This window comes from Rhinolophus sinicus, chromosome 1 (assembly GCF_057876585.1).
Source record: "Rhinolophus sinicus isolate RSI-liver-muscle chromosome 1, RSI-T2T, whole genome shotgun sequence".
NCBI lineage: Eukaryota > Metazoa > Chordata > Mammalia > Chiroptera > Rhinolophidae > Rhinolophus > Rhinolophus sinicus.
The window spans coordinates 88,645,633-88,666,291 of record NC_142501.1 but is presented as its reverse complement, the minus strand read 5'-3'; the positions used below and the strand labels follow the sequence as shown (position 1 = coordinate 88,666,291).

The window sequence follows — 20,659 nt, the reverse complement described above, 5'->3', positions numbered from 1 at the left end:
TACAGAAATGGCAATAGAACTCAGGTCTTCTGGACCTTTTTTTATACCAGCTCTCTTCAACCCTGGATAAAGTTGAGGCGAACAGTTTTGTCCTCGAAGCCAAATCCTTAATATCATAATCAGAATGACTTGGGTTGGATGTTAGAAAATATTTCCCAATTCACATGGATATGAGAGGCTAACATGAGTTGATAAATTATGGCTTCTTATATTTAGGGAACACTTTAAAGCAGAGGAGCTGCAAGTCATGGCACAGATGAGGGATACACAGTGAACAGGCCGAGTGACTTTTGCAGGACCCCTTAGCCTAGCATTATTTTTCTTCTGCTATCTGATTAATTTTTTCACTCCTGAGATTTCTTTCCCTTATTACCCTATTAGAGCTCAAGGAAACCACACACCTGGAGCCCTTTAATAGCATGTTTTTTTTTATTTTATGTCCTTGCTCGCATGGAGAAGAAAATCTGCAAAATCCAGTGACTAGTATAAGATGACGTTTTTGATGTGAGTGGGATGAAGATAAAGTTAGGGCTCTGTGACGGTATGGAGAGGGCGGCTGTGGAAGTGAGAAAACAGGGAGGGGCACCAGGGCTGGGCCCACTGCTGGAACCGGGAAAGCAGCGGGGGGGGGGGGGGGGGCGTGGATCACAGGTTCTCCATCAGCCAGTCCAGCAGCTGCAGCCGTGTAACATTTCCCACCGCCTCATCCAGCTGTCGCTCCTTCTCATAGCGCAGCACTGACTGGAGAACCTCACCTACGCTGCATCCTTTGTCCACGGCAGCAGCTGAGAGCTGGAGTAGCTGTGGAAAGGAAAGAAAACAGTAGTAGAGGGGCGGAACATCCCATAGCACCCACAGCTGCCCAGGCTAGAACAAAGAGCACAGTTAGACTTTGAGAAACTTTTGCAGAAGGGACTCAAATTAGATGTTAAGAAGACTTCCTTATTGTAAAGTTTGCTGGCCTGTTTGACAGAAGAAAGTTGATTATATCACCCTTAGTTTAAAGAAGACATGTTAAGACCCATCTGTCCATGACATGGAAAATATAATTTCCCACTAAGACTAAAATTCTTCCTGTTTCTAGTAGGTGTTTGGTCAATGGTGTTCTTGCTCTCTAAGAATGCTAATGTTCTTAAGTTCACTGTAATATCACAGAACAGTCCCCCATCATTGTGTCAAAGAACAAATGTGGATGCTGTCCCATGCCCCATAGACCAGAAACCCCTAGAATGTTAAAACGGGAATGCAGTTCAAAGATTCATTCAACACTCATGAAAATGTTTCCCAGAGAGGTAAAGAGACTTGTCAGTAATAATATGAACACAGTACATTGCCATTCATCTGGAATCCTAGCAGCAACAGACTGAAATAACCCAATTTTTATTTTGTGCATCCTGCTCCTAACTCTATGATAAAAAGTCAAAGGGCAAATAAACAGGCCAAATATCAGGAGCTTTTTCAGAAGGGGAAATTTTCATGTGAGAAACTGAAGTACATACAAATACTGTTGAAACAAATGGAAAGACTGAAAGCCTTGGCAAAAAGAAGCTATAAAGAAAAACCAATTGGAAATTTTAGAACTGAAAAAAAACAAACAAACCCAAAATGAAAACTTACTGAAGGGACAGAACGGAGATATAAAAGTAAGCCAGTAAACTTGAAGATAGATCAATAGAAATTAGGCACTCTGTACAATATAGGTTTGATTAAACTTCTTTCAAAAAAGATTGAAAAAATAAACAGAGTTCAGGGCCTGTGGGACAATACTAAAAGGTTTTACATTTATGTCATTAGAATCCTAGAAGGAGAGGAAAAAAGGGTTGTGCAGAAAAAAAATACTTGAAGAAATAATGGAAGAAAGCTTCTCCAATTTCCTAAAAGATATAACTGACAAATTTAAGAAGCTCAGTGAACATAAAATAAGAAAAACCCAAAGAAATTTACTTTAAGACATGGCATAATCAAACTGCTTAAAACTAAAGAAAAATAAAAAAATATCAAAGCAGCCAGAGAAAAATTATTATTTTTAGGGGAACAATAATTTGAATGACAAGAGATTTCTCATCAGAAAACATAGAGGCCAGAAAGAAATGGCACAATATTTTGCAAGCACAAAAAGAAAATAATTGTCAAACCAGAATTCTATATCCAGCAAAAATACACTTCAGGAATAAAGATCAGATAAAGAAAATTTCAGATTAAAAAAAAACTAGGAATTTATTGCTGGAAAATGTGTTCTAGTTGTTCAGACAAAAGGAAAATAATATCAGAAGGAAACTGGGAACATTAGGAATAAATGAAAACCCACAAAAACAGTAAAAAACCTCATTATAAGGAATAAACTGTTCTTCTCAGTTCTTTAAAATGTTTTATTATTGAAACCAAAAAGAACATTGTCTAAGAATTTTTTTCAACGTATGTAGATTAAATATATGAAATAACGACAACATAAGAGGGAGGTGTAAAGGGGCCTACATGGTAATAAGATTTCTATGTTCTAGTTTAAATGGCAACTATTTATTCTACATAGACTCTCTTCAAAGTTAAGTATGCATATTGTAATCCCTAGAGAAATCACTAAAATAAACTATGCGAAGAGATATAGTAAAAAACACGACAGATAAATTAAAATGGAATACTAAAAAGTATTTAATCCAAAAGATGGCAAGAGAAAAACAGGAAGGAAAAATAGAAAACACAGCACTAATATTAAAATAGTAGACCTAAATCCCAACATATCAATAATTAGACCAAATGTAAATGGTCTAAAAATACCAACTGTCAGAATGGATATAAAAATAACACCAAAAAACAAAACATGATCCAACTACATGCTGCCTTCAAAAAACCACTTCAAATAATATAGGTAGGTTAAAAGTAAAATTATGGAAAAAAATGTACCATGAAAACACCAATCAAAAGAAAGCTTGAACCTCAACATTTATGGTCAATTGATTTTTTTATAAAGGGGCTTTATACAGGGAAAAACAACTTAAAAGGGCCAGATGTCCATTTATCTTTTCAACAAATGGTGTTGAGACAACTGCACATCCACATGCAAAAGAATGAATTAGACCCCTACCTCATCTCACACACAAAAATGAACTCAAAATGGATCACAGACCTAACTGTAAGAGCTGAAATTATCAAACATTTTGAAGAAAACAAAGAAGAAAATCTTCCTAACCTTGGGTTAGGTCAGTGTTTCTCATTCTGGCGGTACTGACCTTATGGCCAGATCGTTCTTTGTTGTGGGACTGTCCTGTGTATTGTAGGATGTTTAGCAGCCTCCTTGTGCTCTACCCATTACACGCCAGTAGCAACCCTTCTCCCAGTTGTGACAACAGTAAACGTCTGCAGACATTACAAACGGCCCTTGGGGGCAAAACTGCCTCCAGTTGAGAACCACTGGGTTATTTATACACAGATTAGACATAACATCAAGCTCAAACAATAAAAGAGAAAAACAATAAATTAGATTTCATCATTAAAAATTTTGCTCTTCAAAAGACTCCATTAAATAAAAGACAAGCCACAGACAAAGAGAAAATATTTGCAAATCACATATTTGATGAAGGACTTGTATCCAGAACATATACAGAATTCTTGCCACTTTATAACAACAAAACAAACCAAAGTATGAGCAAAAGTTTTGCATAGATTCAACAAAGAATATATGTGAATAGCTAATTAACACATAAAAAGATGTTTAACATCTTTAGTCATTCTAATGTATACATGTCAAATTAAATCCACAATCAGATACCACAATAACAGCTATTAAAAAAAAAAAGAAAAACAAAACAAAACAAAAACCAATGCTGATGAGGATGTGGAGAAACTGAAACCTACATAAATTGTTGATGGAAATATAAAATGGTACAAATATTTTGGTAAACAGTTTGGCAATTTTTAAAAATATTCTTACCATAAGTGCAGCAATTCCACTCCTTGTTACCCAAGAGAAATAAAAACGTATGTGCACACAAAGCCTTGCATGTGAATGTTCATAGTAGTATTATTCATGAGAGCGAAAAAGTGAAAACAATCCAAACGTTCTTTAACTGGTGAATGCATAAACAAAGCATAGCCCATCCACATAATGACACGCTGCTCAGCAATAACAGGGAATGAACTACTCACGCATACTACAGCATGGATAAACTTCAAAAACATGCTAGTGTGAACAGCCAGATGTAAAAGACTATATATTTTATTGCTCCATTGTATAAAATGTCCAAAAGATAAATCTATGATAGAAATCAGGTTTATGGTTGCCTGAGGCTGGAGGTGGAAATTGGGTAAGATAGTCTAGAAAATTCTGAGATAGAGAAATACGAGCCTCTAGCCCAATCAGATATTAAAATATATTAGAGAATGACAGTAATTAAACTGTGTGCTATTCAAACAGTATGAAAATGTAAGAATAGTCTAACAATTCAATGAAACAGAACCGAAAGTTCAGAAAAAGAACCAAAGATAGATAGCCGTCTGGAAATAATAAGAGATTACGTTCTTACCTACCTCATATTTTATATAAAAATGAATTAAAAATGGATCAAAGTTTGAATAATTTTTTAAAAAGTATTAGAAGAAAACACAGGAAACTTTTGTTAATATCTTAGAGTGAAGAATGTCTTCCAAAATATGAAAAAAAAAAAGAAAAAAATGTCTTAGATTTGACTATATAAACATTAAAAAAATTCTACATGGCAAAAACAAAACAAAAAACACCAAGAGACAAATGATTTAAAAATGTACTTAATATCACAAAGGCTTGTGTATATTGTGTACATCTTGTACATAAAACTCCTACAGATCAATAAGAAAGAGAGAAAAACCTAATAGAAAAATGTGCAGAGATTATAAACAAACAATTCATCCACGAGAAAGAAAATTCAAATAGCTCTTAAACATATGAAAAGATAGTCACCCTCATACCTAATAAGACAAGTGCAAAGTAAAGCAACATTTGAAAAGATCGCAAGTTTGGCAATTCACCGTTGATCAAAAAGTATGGGAAATCGTTTTTGTAGATGTGCAAATTGGTGCAAGTTCTATGAAAGGCAATTTGGGAATTTATATTAAATACACAACACACATTAGTGGTGATCTTGAAATTGCTTTCCTAAGTATTTAGCATTTACAGATACATTGATTCTGTGCATACAGCATTGCTTGTAGTAGCAAAATATTGCCAACTGAAATGTCCATACATTGGAGAGTAAATACAGCACCTTCATACAATAAAGTAATATGCAGCCATTAAAAAGATGTGGCAGCTCTATATGTTGCAGGCGAGAATTTATATAGTTTACTACCATTTGAGACTTAAAAAATAAGATACGTACACATAAGTGCATGTATATGTATTTCTAGAAGGATAAGCAAGTACTTGATCAGAATTATTTTCTCTAGACAGAGCAACAGGATGAGAGATAAAGATGAGAAAAAAACCTTAATTTTCACTTTTGTGCTCTTGGATTTTGAACTATGCACACATTACCTATTCAAAAATGGATGCAAATTTATTTAAAGGAATTGGGCTCATGGGCATCCCGGTGTTACTGGCTTCAATCACCTGTATGTATCAGTATGAGAATATTTGTATGCATTTATTACATCCCTTTCCAAAAAAGTCTCAAATCAGTGTTAGGTAGTTGCTATGAGGTACACTTCATCCAACTAACTGTTCTTAAAAATACACTGATGTTCAACGCAAATCTACTCATTAGTTGAAGTTTGGATTGCTGCTGCCCCTTCTTTCCACTCTTTTCCTTTAATAAAATAGATGACTCTCTTTATGTTTACAGTGGGCGAAGATGTATGGGCCTGTGTGTGTTCATTTGTGTGTGTATAGGAGGAGGACTGCAAGTCTACTGGGCCCATTTTAGATAAGTATATTATCAGAATTCTAATTCAAAATAATCTTAAACCAGAATGTATTACAGATTTTATATACAGTGGCTTTGACTTAAAAGATAGCTATGGAACAAAAGCCTGTTTTACACATTGTACCAAAGCTATGCTTCCTTTTAGATTTTTTCCATCAGTCTAAAGCTTTTGTGAATACAGCCCCCTGTGCTAATTGCTATGTACCAAAATAGTTGTCTGTTTTGCAGACTGGAAAAACTGTAACGAGACAGAACTTGCCAAGGAGTCTTAGGGATGTATGTAGGAATGGAAGTCCACGTCTGTCCTCTGTCCCAAACTTGAATGTGCATACAAATCACCTGGGGATTTTGCTGAAATGAAGATTGTGATTCAGTAGGCCAGAATGGAGCCTGAGAGTCTGTGCTTCTAACGAGCTCCCAGCTGATGCCAATGCTTTCAGTTCATAGACCACATTTTGAGTAGCAAGTCTAGGCTTAGTCTAATCTGGATGCTATACAGTCCTGTGTCTTCCCGGTTCTCACACAAGCCAAGTAAACCAGTTGCAAGGGGTACTAATGCCAGGTACTAATGCCACTCTTTAAACACAGAAAGCCCCTTCTTCCACCCTCTCATTTCTATAACTATGAATTATTTTTATAAATAATCCCAGCCTCTTGTGCCACCCCTTACTCCTGAGTTGGTAACCACGATTGTTCCACTTTTCTCAATTAAGACAAAATAATCCAAAGTCCTAAGCAGGGGTGTGTGTGTGTGTGTGTGTGTGTGTGTGTGTGTGTGTGTGGTGTGTATAGTCTCTTTCTTAATTCCTCTACCATAGCATGAAGCAGCAATTTGCATAAGTGTTCACGCTTTCCAGACTCAAAATATCCCTTCAGTGAGCAGTTCTAAGGCCTACACTGAGGGAAGCAAGGATTTAGAAGGCACACTTACCTTTATCAGTAATAACAGGGATTCTCATCTGCCTTATTCTTTAGTCTTACTTTTCAATTGATTCAGATCTTAGGGTGAGGGAAGAGGGGTGCTATTTATGAAATCCCTTCAAATCCCCAACACCTCCTAGACAACCAGCTAAGAGAATAATGGCAGGTTTGGAAAGGTCATTCATGTAGATCCTTCGCCCTCCTGCCCTCCTCAACCTATCCCTGGATGCTTCCCAGAAGCCCCTACTCATCCTTTGGACAATGCTGTCCTATCCAAAATTTAGCCTGAAGCCCAGGCATTAATCTGGTTCTTTCACCAGGTCTCTTGGAGGTTCCTCATGTGTGCAATCCCACCAATATATGCATTAAAAAAGATCAGATTTGTTTAAAGTATATCTCTCCATCTTCAAATTCTACCCTTCTTGTGGCTGTCTTCCCATTCAGAAAGAAAACAGAACTTAAAACCCTAATTAACCGTTAATACACTCCTCTGACTCTGCTTCCTTACCTTCTCCTGGATTCCTTCATCATCACCAGCAAAGTACAAAATCGGGACATTGAGCTCAGAGGCGGCTACCCATTGCAGTACGGCCTGGAGTTGCTTGTCCTGAACCACACCACTTAGATTGTGATTGCTGACAATCACTGGGGGTGATGTACACTCTTCAGGCAACTGTTCTGATACACCTCTCAATTCATTATGGACAGCTTGATAGGCACTCTGCAAAAGAGCCTCTGCTGTCCCTGTGCCCTTAACTGGTAAACACTCATATAAATGCTCCGGGAAGGTGAAAGTTGTCCTGGTGGACTCCCCAGACTTATCATCTCCCAGCTCTGTCAAGGGAGAGTCGCAGGACTTGGCAATAATGACACACAACTTCATAACTGAGTCCGTCAGATGTTCTATCATCTCCTTATTCATGTGGCCATCTAACTGGTTGGCAACCATCTTGGTCAGCCCAACAAAGGCACCACCAGCCTCATCGCCATCACTTAGTTTGTTGGGGGTGGGGGTAACAGGTCTTTCATACAGGTGGCCATCTTCTTCCTTAACTGGCTGTTCTGGCACCTTGCATTCAGAGCTACGGTCACTCTTGAAAATGGTCTCACCAAGTAAATTCCGGATAAAGTTGAAGAAAATGCTCTTTAGATCCTTCTTTTCTTCTTCTTCTTGGTTATCTCCCATATGAGTAGACTTATGGCTGGTCTCATCAGGAACTACAGGGAACTTTTCGGCAGGAAAGTTGGTGTCACTCGCAGCTTCAAGGAAGCTCTGTGCATCTATGCTTCCTCCCTGGGCCAGGTGGTACTGAATCAAAAGTAAGGCAGATACAATCAGGTCCTTGGCCCAGGAATCACACATAAAATTCTCAGGATTCTCTGGGTGAGGCATAGGGAGGCTGAAGTTGCAAGGATCCAAAGGAAATCCCAGGGGAATGTCTGGTGCAGGATTATGCTGTTTGTTGGAATCTGCAAATGCTGCATGTTGGAAATCTGGAGATTTTCCTTCTTTATTCTGATTTTTATGCCACAAGCTCAGTCCCTCTTTGATAATGTGTTCACCCAAAGTTTCGGCACAAGTCTTCTCTGGTTTGCACGGAGGACAGTATACTTTTTCCCTCAATTTACCTTCAGATTTCATTGTTGCAAAGTTTACATTTTGGTTTTTAGGGTTACCCATTCCTTTCATGGACAAAAGGGAATAACTCTCAGACTTGTCCTTGGTTTTCCTGATACTCTCAGAAGGTTTCTTGGCAAACATCACAGTGTGTAGCTTATTCAGCATGGCATCCATGATATCTGTGGCCTTCTGGCTTCCATGACAAAATAAACTTCTTTTCACAGCCGAGACAAAGTCTGTATCAGTCATGAGGCTCCCTGTGACATTGTGAAGGTTCTTCATGAAGGAGTCAATGAGATCTGAGACCACGTCTTTCGCATGCTTGATCAGCACCTTCTTCAGCAGGATGGTGGCAATGGTTGTATCCTTCACTTGGATCCTTAGTGTGTTCATGATGGAGACCATCATATCAGATACCACATTGTTGGCATAGGTCATGATTCCTTGACTAACAGAAGCTGTAAAGTCATCAGGCCTTTCTTGCCCTCTGAATATCTTTCTCTCCCCAGGTAGGAACGTTCCACCCTCTTTGGCATCAACTGCATTATGAGATTCAAACTCTTCCTTATAGAAGAAAGATTTCTTAGAAGCAGGCTTGTCACCTGGACCCTTGCTCTCCTTGCTGTTCTCCTTGATGTCCAAAGTGGTCTTGTATCTCAAATTTGGGGGAGCCTGGAACAATCCCAAGGGTCTGTCACCAGAGTCAGGAATCTTATCCAAGGTAGTGGCTTTGGAATATGCAGAGACAGTCTTGTTCACCAGCTCTGATGCCACCTTACTCAGGCTTTTCTTGGGCGTGGGTTCATCTCCTATGTACAATGACTGATGGATACATTTGTTGTCAGAGCCATTGATCCTCTCGTTGATCTCTTTGCGGGCCATGGCTATGACTAGATTTGTGAGGCGGTTAGCATAGAAGGAAATTTCATCTACTGAACTCCTATTGCCAAGTTGGGCCCTGGGGCCCTGGAGAGGGTTCTCTCTGTGAGTTGCCTCAAAATGCAATCTCCCTGGACTGTCCTTGTTGGTGGTATTGTAATAGTCCACAAAGAAACCCTTGCATGGGTCTCCTGTGTTGGTCATTTCCCCACCAAATGATGATTCTTCGGGCTTGAACCTAACATCTTGGAACCCTGCTGTACTTCTTTCCAGGTCTTTGCAGAGCCAGCTGAGCACTCTGACAGGATCAGTTGAGGCTTCCTTAAAAATAGGCAAGGATTCATCCGACTATAACAAGATAAACATATGGGATATTCAGGACAACTCAAAGATCACTTACAAAAACGATCACCCTGCTCAAGCCTGAACTTGCTCAAACCATCACAATAAAAATCAGAAACATTTACTTGCTTACTATGGATCAGGCACTGTTCCAAGTATTTTAAGACTATTATCTCATTTTATATTACTCTCACAGTAAACTTAAATGTTAGCTCTCTTATTATCCACATTTTACAGGAGAGGAAATTGAAGAACTGAGAGATTTAGTTACTTATCTGAAGTTATACAGCTAATCGTTAAGGAAGCTGGAATTCCACCCCAGGCAGTCTGACTCCAGAGCCCATGCTCTCGGCCACTTCACTAGACTGCTTCTAACAACATGTATCCTGGAGATCTGACAGTCATCAGCTACACAGAAGAGTTAGCATTTGAACTGAATCAATTTTTTTATGTATTAACTGCTATTTTCTATGGTTTATCTGTTTTTAGTTAGGTCTCTTATTACAAAAGTTTTGAAAAAATTAGAAAAGTCAAGGAAAATTGTGCATAATTAATTACTTTGCCAGGCTGCACAAGCGCAATTGCATATGCTAAATGGCTTCCAATGCACTATTTAACATCACTTGAGCTAACAATCTGATTTATGACTGAGGAGTTACTATCTGGGTACTTTATTAGTCTTTTTAAGTGACTACAGATTCTTTAACGGACACTAGCTGTGATAAGCACTTGCACACACGTACATATTTACATTTGTAATCCGTAATTTTCACTTGAACATAGGCCAAAATAAGAATGTGTGTGAAATTATCCAATTTACCATCAAATGTAAAGGATCATTGTATTTATTGGAGCTACGTCTTCTGGAAATGACCAGAAGTATTACGCATCTTTAAAGAATAATTTGGTATTCTAATTACCAAGCATCATAGAGTTACTAGCTACTATTTGTTAAATACTTATGTTAGCCAGGTACTATGCTAAGTGGTTTACACACATTATTTCATTTAATCCTCATACACACCCTGTAAGCTAGGTATTACTCTTCCAGTTTCACAGGTGGGAAAACTGAGGCTTAGAGAAGTTAAATAAATCCACTAGCATCTCACAGCTACTACTTGATGGGGGTTAGTATTCAAATCCAGTTCCTACTGTCAATCTGGTCCTCTCTACCACTGCCTCTCTTGATGACTTGGAGAGAAGACAAGAGCAGCTGTACCAGTCCTGTACCAGTCTTCTATAGGGCTGGTTTCAACTGCTTGTTGGCCATCGTGCTTGGTTCGAAGTCCTCTTAATGGTTCTAATTTGAACAATAGCCACTATACGGAAATTTTGTGCTTCAGTGGAAAACTGTGCATGATTTGTAGTACACCCTTCCACACTTTCTGATTCTCATTCTCTTGGAGCTATTTGACAACTCTGATAGCAATGCAATATAATACTTGTCTTTTCACACATTAATTCTGACCACGGAAGGTTTGACTGACTTCCTCTCACACTGTGGAAAAGGTGCTTCCATATGCATATTCACTTCAATATTCCTGATCTATACGTGTTTTTTTTTCTTTAATTCTCCTTTGAACCACACTTCCTTGTTAATGAGTTAAATATAATCTTTAATGTGAGTTTATTTTTACATATATAAGTATGACAGTCATTATTTCATTCTTCTCTGAAAATGTCTTTTAACAGTTTTGGAAGTCTTTGCTAAGATGTCCAACAGATTCACCTAACAGAGGTAAATGTCACCATGAGAGCAGGGTACCAGGTGCATGTTGGCCCCCACAGGTGAATCCAAAGTGGCACTAGAATTATGCAGGTGTTCTGTGTTTCTAGTTTTCCTTTTCCTTTCTACTAAACTTGCTTTTGGTTTTCACTTTGGTTTTTTATGGTCGATAATCATTGGTGACAGCAATGATTGAGAACTTTGTTTTACTGTCTGACCGTTTTGTGATTCTTTGGTGAATTTTGGTTTATAGAACTCTATTCTCCGTTGGGTGAGACAAAACAGAAAATCTGTTCGGCTAGTATTTTTTGCCCATTATAAGCTCAAATCAATAATTTTGTGCCCACTTGGAAGGAGAAGAGCCTTTGATCTCTGGACAGATAAGTTTTGTGTTTCTGTTTTAACTTTTGACATGGCTTAAAGTTTATTATTATTATTATTTTTAATTGAGATATAATTGACATATGACATTGTATTAGTTTCAGGTGTAGAATATAATGATTCAATATTTGTATATATTGTGAAATTATCACCAAAATAAGTCTAGTTAACATCCATCACCACACATAGTTCAAATTATTTTTTCTTTTGATGAGAACTTTCAAGATCTATTCTCTTAGCAACTTTCAGATATACAATATAGTATTATTAACTATAGTCACTATGCTGTGCATTCCATCCCCATGACTTACTTATTTTACGAATGGAAATTTGCACCTTTTGACCACCATCACCCATTCCACCCATCCCCCACTACTGGCAAACACCAATCTGTTTTCTGTATCTATGAGTTCTTTTTTCTCTTTAGATTTGACATATAAGTGAAATCATATGGTATTTGTTTTTCTCTGTCTGACTTATCTCACCTAGCATAATGCCCTCAAAGTCCACCCATGTTGTAAATGGCAAGATTTCCTCCTGTTTTATGGATGAGTAACATTCGAATAATAGTATTCTTATAGAACCTAACTCAGAAATATTTTAGGAACTTAAATTCACATAAGTTAGGTAAAGTTAGATTAGTTAGATAAGTCTAAGTTGGGTAAACAAGATTAGTTTAATAATTTTAGTTTAATAAAAACAGCTATGTCTATTCTGATTTATCAGTGTTAAGTATGATACAAGTGTGGATTTTTGTTTTACTTTGATATGTTCTTCACAAACTTATACAGGTTATATAGATCCGATAAGGTAGTATTACTTCTACTTAATGTTTGATATCATGAAAAATATAAATTTGTGTGTAATCAAATTGAATAGTTATTCTGACAGACTATTTCAAGTTACGTTTTATAGTATGCCAGATTTATGATAAATTTCCAACATCTTTATGTAACTTAAAATAGTGGACTGGTATTAAATTAATGGATACTCACGGGATACTTAGATAATTTCTAAGTAAAAAACATTTTGCTTCTCATTTTTTATACTATAGAAATGTTATATCTTTGGGTCTGTTAATGAATGTGTTCATTTTTGTCACTGAGGTTGTATGAGGGATGTGGCTGTAGAAGTTGTCTTATGTGTATTCATGAACTCTGCTAGTCTGTACTTTAGCTAACTTGTTAACAATTACATACCTCTCCCTCCCCAGTGTTCTTTGTGAAATATAAAGAATAGAAAATATTTTGAAAAAAGTTATGATTACTATAAGTGGTTGAGACTATATTTAGGAACAATAGCATCAGAGAAATCCTGATTGTTTTTCTAGGGACTGCAGGTAAAACCTGGTGGAGACAGTTTCCTAGTCTCAGGATAGCAAATAATGGGGGTCTTTACAAGTCCAACCTGAGATTCCTTATAAAAGCTTCCAGTAAAGTAAACTTAAAGTCCTATCTGGTTGCTGCACCTATGTAAATAATCAGACCAAGTCTGATGATACACTAGTCTTACTTTGTGTCAAAAGTTATCTTTTTTTTTTTTTTTTTAAATCAAAATGAAGGCAACTGTAGAGGAAAATTAGTGCTTCAATAGAAAACTATGCATTGTCTATAGACAAAGCATTGTCTATAGCCTTCCCCATAAACTGTTTCTGATCAAGGGGAGCTATTTTACCTCTCTGTGAGCTTAGATAGTTGATAGCAATGCAAAATCATTCTACGTCTATAGACATGTAAATTTTGTTCAGTAGAGAGTCAGCTGACATCCCTTCTCTAATGTGGAAGAGGGCAGTTTTGCCTCTATTTGCACAATCATTTCCATATTGCTGATCTATATCTTCTTTTTTTTAATTCTCCTTTGAACTAGTTGTAACATTTCAACAATTTCCTCATTAATGAATTAAGTAAAATCTTTAACATGTATGCATTTATTTTCATTTATTTATTATTATTATTATTATTTTTTTTTAAGGAGGGCGCAGCTCACAGTGGCCCATGTGGGGATCGAACCGGCAACCTTGGTGTTATTAGCACCGCGTTCTAACCAACTGAGCTAACGGCCACCCTGATAATTGCTTTTTCAATCTACGGGTATATAATTTTTTTAAAATAAATTTTATTGGGGAATATTGGGGAACAGTGTGTCTCTCCAGGGCCCATCAGCTTCAGGTCATTGTCCTTCAATCAAGTTGTGGAGGGCGCAGCTCAGCTCCAAGTCCAGTTGCTATTTTCAATCTTTAGTTGCAGGAGGCTCAGCCCACCATCCCATGAGGGTTCCGGCAACCTTATTGTTGAGAGCTCGCGCTGTAACCAACTGAGCCATCCAGCCGCCCCTCCTCCGGATGCTCAGCGGCAGCTCCTTGTCTTCAATCTAGTTGTGGAGGGCCCAGCTCACTGGCCCATGTGGGAATCGAACCGGTAACCCTATTGTTCAGAGCTCGTGCTCTAACCAACTGAGCCACCGGGCATCCCCTAACATGTATTCATTTTGCATTTGATTGGGAATCTTTATTTGATCCTTTTTGAACATTATCCCTTAATCGTACCTACTTATTTACAGATAAGCACACTGTCTACATATAGGTGCGTTTCCATAATTGGGCTAACATGTACAGGTAAGTCTTCTTAGTATCATGCAGATGTGGGGTTTATTCTTATATCATTTTCAATTCTTTTCACAGAACATTAAAAAACCCCAACAAACCTACAGCATAACATAGAGCTTTGTGATGGAGTCTAAAGAGTTGTGTTAGCTTGCCGGGTTTATTCCATTCGATCCAGAAGAATTTTGCAAAAAGTAAAAATGAAGTGGATGGTGGAGCCATAGTGACTGACTGAAAGATTTACCACATTTTTTTTTCTATCAGTGCAGTCTACAATCAAACATCCATCTCTTCCAAACCCCTTTGCAAACTTTAACTCTTTCTCTTCTTATACAGTAAGATCCTGAGCGGTTGGGGAAGCTGGATGTCAAATTATTTCTGAGCCTATCTTAATTAAGGCCAGAGAAAATTTTCATGTCACGACAGAGAATATGAAAAGGGTTAAGGGGCTTAATTTTCTCTTCTCAGTCATCTTCCCCTTCAGTAGCTTAGTTTTAAGTCAACACATATACCTCCCATCCTATTCTTCTTCACCTCTCTCTAGCTCAATTAAACATACTTTATAAAAATTTCCCTGACCCCCTCCCACTTCGAAATGATCTGTTCTTTAAACACCTATAGCAATTATTATCCAGAAAAGCCATTTGACAAATGATCACAGATTTCTTACAATTCGTGTCCATCAGTTATTCAGAGCTTTTAAATTATATTTTCACAGGTATAGTTTTTATTTTGCCAAACGAATGGTAAGGTCTACGAGGGCAGAGATTTTTATTTTTTCAATTTCCCAGAGTGCTTCTTACTTAGTGAAAAATGAAGAAATTTTTGGTACTTTAATATTGAAACTCATCTGTCTTTTGTTTTTCTAAATGAAAGGGCAGAGGTACATAAAAGGTCTAGTAGAAGCTGTTTTGGTTGGCATTTACTCTACAGTAATTGGATATTTATTATTATGTGTCTTAATGTCTTACATAGATTCATTAATGTTTTATCTCTTAGGCTAGATAGACCAGATCGATTTAGACAAACAGAAGATGGGTCATGTAACATTACATGCAAGTAAGTGTTTGATAAATGTTAATACTAAGGATGAGGATTACAATAGTGCTTGAGATCCTTAAAGGGAGAGAATTCTGAGACTCAGCACAGTGTCTGTATCAGTTATCCATCATTGTCTCTCAATCGTCAATCCAGCCTCCTTTATCTTGCTTTATGACACTGGAACTGGATCCGTTGAACATTTCTCTTTTGGCAGCTGGCTTTGTTAATAGAAGCACTGAAGGGAAAGGGTTTCCCTTCTGGACCACCTGCACCCTCTGGAAAGTGTCTCTGGCACCAACAGGCTGCGTGTTATCGGTGGCAGCCACACTTCTCCAAAGAGAGCTGAAGCAGCCTTGGTTGGGGAAGAGAGAGCTTAGTTTCTTAGTTTCTTCCTTGTTCACTCTCTCTCAGCCTAAGGGTAGCAGCTGCTTTTTGTGTTTGCTAATTCTGGAACTCTTACAGTTCTGTTTTATAGCTTTTAGTAGTTAACTTAGTTAACTACCTTTAATAAACAGTATTTTAATATTAAATTACTGGTGTGCTTTCCATCTTCTGACTGGACCCTGACTTACACTGCCAGATACTAAGCAAGCATTTAAAAATTATTCGTTGAACAATGAAGGCAGAATGAGAGTTTATAATTCTGAGAATTTTGAGGCAGCTTACATTTCAGAAAATATTTTTGTATGAACTTTGGAGACATTTCTTCTGTTTGAAATCCAATCCCCTTCCGTTTGAAAATTAAACAAAATTTTATAGCTCTAATACACAGTTTTTTCATTAATTATAGCATATTTCTCCTACTAGATAGTGTATTGTTCTAAGTTCTATTATAAGAACTTTCCCAAAAATTAAAGATGGGGATTTGTTGTTCTAGAGGAGTTCATTTCCCCCCCAGGAATTAAATCTTCAAAAATAAGAGGTGGGTGGTGGTGGAGAGAATTAGGCTACTCTTAATGGCACTGCACATATTCCTAACCCAGTTTTTGTAAGGAGGTTGACATTTACCATTTTCCAGACCTGGGGTTGGGTGTCTCCGGGTGAATAGACATCAACTTTGCATACCCCATTTTGGCTTTGTAGCCAGTCAACCCTTTCTGACATCTGGAAGTAGGAAAAAAAAGAAAGAAAGAAAGAAATGGTCATCAAAAGGGCAAGTTATATGAAAGTAAGGAGAAATAAGGTACATGGCTTACGTGTGGAAAATAGGAGCAATGCTTTCATAGAGACCTGTCCCAAGAGCTACTTCAAACCAACTCAACTCTGGATATCTTCATCCTCAGCTCTCAACTGCAGGAAGATGTCTTAGACATATGTATCTCTTGTGCTAAGGCCAGTGCCTGCTATATGCTAGAGGTGCTTAATACAGATTTATTTATCAAAGTACCTAAGCAGCTACGTCTTTCTCTTTGTGTCATTGCTTGACAGCCCTCCCACATCTTGGACTTTCAGTAGACACTCAAAACTCAATGTGATTAAAATAGAATTATTGACTTCTCCCTTGCCTGTTCTTACCCCACCAACTTATTTTTTAAAGTAATATATGGTTTATTTTAAAATTATTTCTGGAGCACTAACTTACTTATATTAGCAGTAATTCTAGTAGCTTTTCTTTTAAGACCAATACCTCTTCTAATTAGCCAAGAATCCCAGGGGAATTCTCAGTCTCCATGATTCAGCCACACTGAATGCCAGAAGACGGATGTCATATTTACGGAGGCAGTAACACCCTTGCTGACGTTGATTCTTTCATAACCCTCCCAACACTTTTCTCTATTCCCCAATCTCTGTAATGGTACCGCCATCAACCCACTCTTCTAAGCCAGAAGGCGGATATTCCTTGCAGTTGTCTCCTTCCACCCCAAGCGTCTCTTTAGATGCTACTACTCCTCCTTACTTGTAGCCATTTTTTCTTGAAAGAATTGTGTATACTTGCTGCTTTCATTGCCTCGCCTCACACACAAGCACCATAGCCCTTATTCCATGCACCCCTTGGCCTTTGGCCTTTGGCCTTAGTCTCATCCACTTTCCACAACATCTTATGTGACAGTCCTTGGGGACATGGCTAATTATCATGATGTTTGCCCACTGATGACCTACAAGTATGAGACGCTTCTCTTTGTCCTGTTTTCCCAGGTCAGACTTCCATCACCAGGCGTCCACACTTTATAACAGTTTCCCTTCCTTCATTATAAATGTTGCTTCGATCTATACTTCTAAATGAACAAGGTAGAATAAGATGGTCAACTTTTCCTCCCCAATGTTTAAAATTCCGTTATAGTAAAGTCCAAAAGCTTATCCTATTTTTTTTTTATAGTGACATGTTTTACAAAGAATTACTTGAAATAAGTGAAGCATTAATAGGGGTTGAATATCTGGTTAATTGTAAATATTTGTTTTAAATGACTTTAGGCTGTGCTGGGGGTAGGCATCGTCCTTCAAAATAAAACCAACACAAATCAAACAGATTTTACAGATTTAAGTGGATTCATTAATCTTGTTATACAGAATATTTTAGGTAATTATTAAAAATAAAATACAAGATCTTATAAGATCTACTTGCTCTTTGCTCCTCCAGGATTTGTACCCCAATCACTGACTCAGATTACTGAGTCAACAAAACAAGTTTCTTCTAGTCTTCTTGACACTGTAATAACTGATTCCTTGAGTCAGCAATGGGTTCACCACCCTGATTAGAATCATGCAGAAAACTGTTTAAAAATACTAAATCAGAGATACTATCCCCCGGAGAATCATTTCAGTTGTTTTGAGTGTGGGGAAACTTAGACATTGGATTTCTAAAAAGCTCCATGGGGGATTCTAACATACATCTAGAATTGAGAATCCTCGGGCCGGGACTTATCTGGCGAGAGCCTCCCTGAGAAAGTCGGGCCAGCTCCAGAAAGATAATTTATTCTTTTCTTTAAAAATTTTCGCGGAGATTTCATAACCTTCTTTCGTATCTCATTTTAACGTGATTTTTAAAACCCTGAGAAGGAAGCTGTTACTGTCTGTGAAGTTAAACCCTGTATTGTTTCTTAGTAGCTCACTATTAAATATAAGTATTCTTATGCTTGAATCATTACCATGAAGAAAGGAATGGATGGTACTATTACTTGGCCAAAGAATGAGAAGAGTTGGAAATGGGCTGTCCTGGACTGTTGACCGTGCAAGTTTCTTAACTGTCATTTATCTGCATTACTTCTAATATAAAATGGCAAAATCAATAGGATCCACTGACTGATTTACGCTATATAACAATTAAAAAGCAAGGATGAAAATTAAGTACAAAAGTAAGGAAATTATGTGATCACTTACTGAGGATGGGTTCTGAAATCTGAGGAAAGTTCTCGATTAATCTGTTATTGTCTTCACTATCCCTAAATTTACCGAACCCTCCTGCCATGTAATATAAGGAATCTGCAATAGAAAGACACAAATACAAGTGACTGATTTTACATATGAACCCTCTTGCTCTTATTTCCAAATAATGATTTTGATTTATTTCTTATTTTTCGCATGTACTACACAAGAGATGAGCACAGAATCACATTCAAAGTTCAAGTCCAGGTCTCATTCTTGGTGCAATCTGAGGGTTTCCAGGTGCCAAAAAGGGTTTCATCTTCTGGCCAATAATTTCTGAAACGACATTCTCCACTTTCAAATCACTGATATATATGCTTATTTAACAATGAAGAAAAGGAACAGTTTTAGCTTAATTTCAAACTTGCTTGAAAAGGAAGTCAGAAGATTAGTAGTTAGAATGGAGACTAAGTGCCCTGAATTCTTGGCTCTCAAAACATTTTGTAAGTATTCCTGTGATAACTTGAGAGCAATATACATCCTCATGTTATAAAAGGGATCTGGTGGTTAATGTCAGAAGCAGCTTTCAGGTCAATTCTCTTCCTCATTCTACACTAACCTCTACTGCTAAGACGTTTCCATAGGAGACATGAGGGCATTGCACTCTCATCTTGGCACGTCCACCTAGCCCCCTAGCAACGTCCTCTAAATCCCACCTTGCTTCATAGCCCAGGTCACCTTACCCCATCCATGGGATGTTTTCTAAATACCTAATTGAATGATCCATTATCAAAGTTTCCATCATATTTTGTTTTAAACTTTATGTCCTCTCTAGCATTTTAATTGCTCACATACACTTCATCTCCTTTATTAGATGATTTTATGCAGGCAGATACATTTGCTTACCCATTTTGGAATTTCTCATAGTAGCAAGTATCTTAAACTTGGTGCTTAATAACTGTCTGCTGAAAGAATGAATATACGAATACTGCCTATTTCTAATTCCAGATAGCTCAATTTTTCTTTCTTTGTTAAACTGAAGAATCTGAGAACAAAAAGAAATGATTTGCTCAAGTTTTCTACAGTGGTAGGCCATACATTCAGGCTTTCTTGAAGCTTGACTTCTTTGGGGGATAAATTCACCCGAGAGACTTATCCAATGTATAAATACTTACCCAATGATTTATTAACAGACCTTCCTATCTCAATCATACCAATAAATCATCATCTCAGAAGTGTTCTTGTATCGTTTAATAAACAGAAAGTATACTTACTAGTCATATATATGTAGCAAACACTTCCACTTACATATGTCCTAATGTTTTTATTCTATTTTCTGTCCTCTGCATGTTTATCTGCATCCATGAAGCTTGTTTTATACTTTAAGCTCCCTAAGTTGTCCTGGATAATAGTATATAAAAAGAGGTACTTAAATATCTTTTGATGATAATGATATCCAAAATCTGTATGCATTTCTCATAAGGAAATAGAAAAGAGGGAAGGAAAATCTAGAGAGTGCAATGGAGCCAATGAGTGGCTTGATAAATTTCTTAACTCCAAAGTTGGTGAATAATATCCTTGAGTTAGGGTGGAAGTAGAGAAAAAGAATGTTTTGTGTTATCAAATTTGATGAGGAAGGAAAGCTATATATAGTGTAAAGATAAATCGACTTTAGAAATAATTTATTCTAACACCCTCATTTTACAGATTAGGAAATTGAGGCCCAGAGAAGGAATAGCAAAACCAGTGAATTTGTTCCTTTAAATATTACAGCTCTGCAGGTTAACATCCTGGAAGCTGTGAACTTTTTCTGTAGCCGATACAGGGATCCTCCAAATAGAAGGATTGATTTACAATGTTCCTTAAAAATGCCAGTGTGGTTATTACTTTAGCGATAGTTTAGGAGGGGTGCAAATCATGACTGTCAGTCAGGAAGGGCATACACGACA

The 20,659-nt window shown here is 37.3% G+C and overlaps 1 protein-coding gene across 1 annotated transcript; it reads right to left on the bottom strand.

Moving 5' to 3' along the window:
• Positions 1-428: 428 nt before the first annotated feature.
• On the bottom strand, positions 429-16,511 carry AKAP3 (A-kinase anchoring protein 3). Its single transcript, XM_088801343.1, has 3 exons — positions 16,416-16,511; positions 7,324-9,663; positions 429-801 (listed from the first exon to the last, which is right to left on the bottom strand). Exons 1-3 carry the CDS (start codon positions 16,509-16,511, stop codon positions 646-648), a joined length of 2,592 nt encoding a protein of 863 aa, XP_088657469.1. The 3' UTR covers positions 429-645.
• Positions 16,512-20,659: the final 4,148 nt, after the last annotated feature.

What these genes read in the sequence shown, in the direction of transcription:
- AKAP3 (XM_088801343.1), bottom strand. Translation starts at nt 16,511, where the DNA reads ATGTCAGAAAGGGTTGACTGGCTACAAAGCCAAAATGGGGTATGCAAA. An exon ending in AACCCCAGGTCTGGAAAATG is followed by an intron (nt 9,664 to 16,415) that starts GTAAATGTCAAC and finishes ATCTTGTTATAG; the next exon opens with TCGGATGAATCCTTGCCTAT. An exon ending in ATGAAGGAATCCAGGAGAAG is followed by an intron (nt 802 to 7,323) that starts GTAAGGAAGCAG and finishes TCCTTTCCACAG; the next exon opens with CTACTCCAGCTCTCAGCTGC.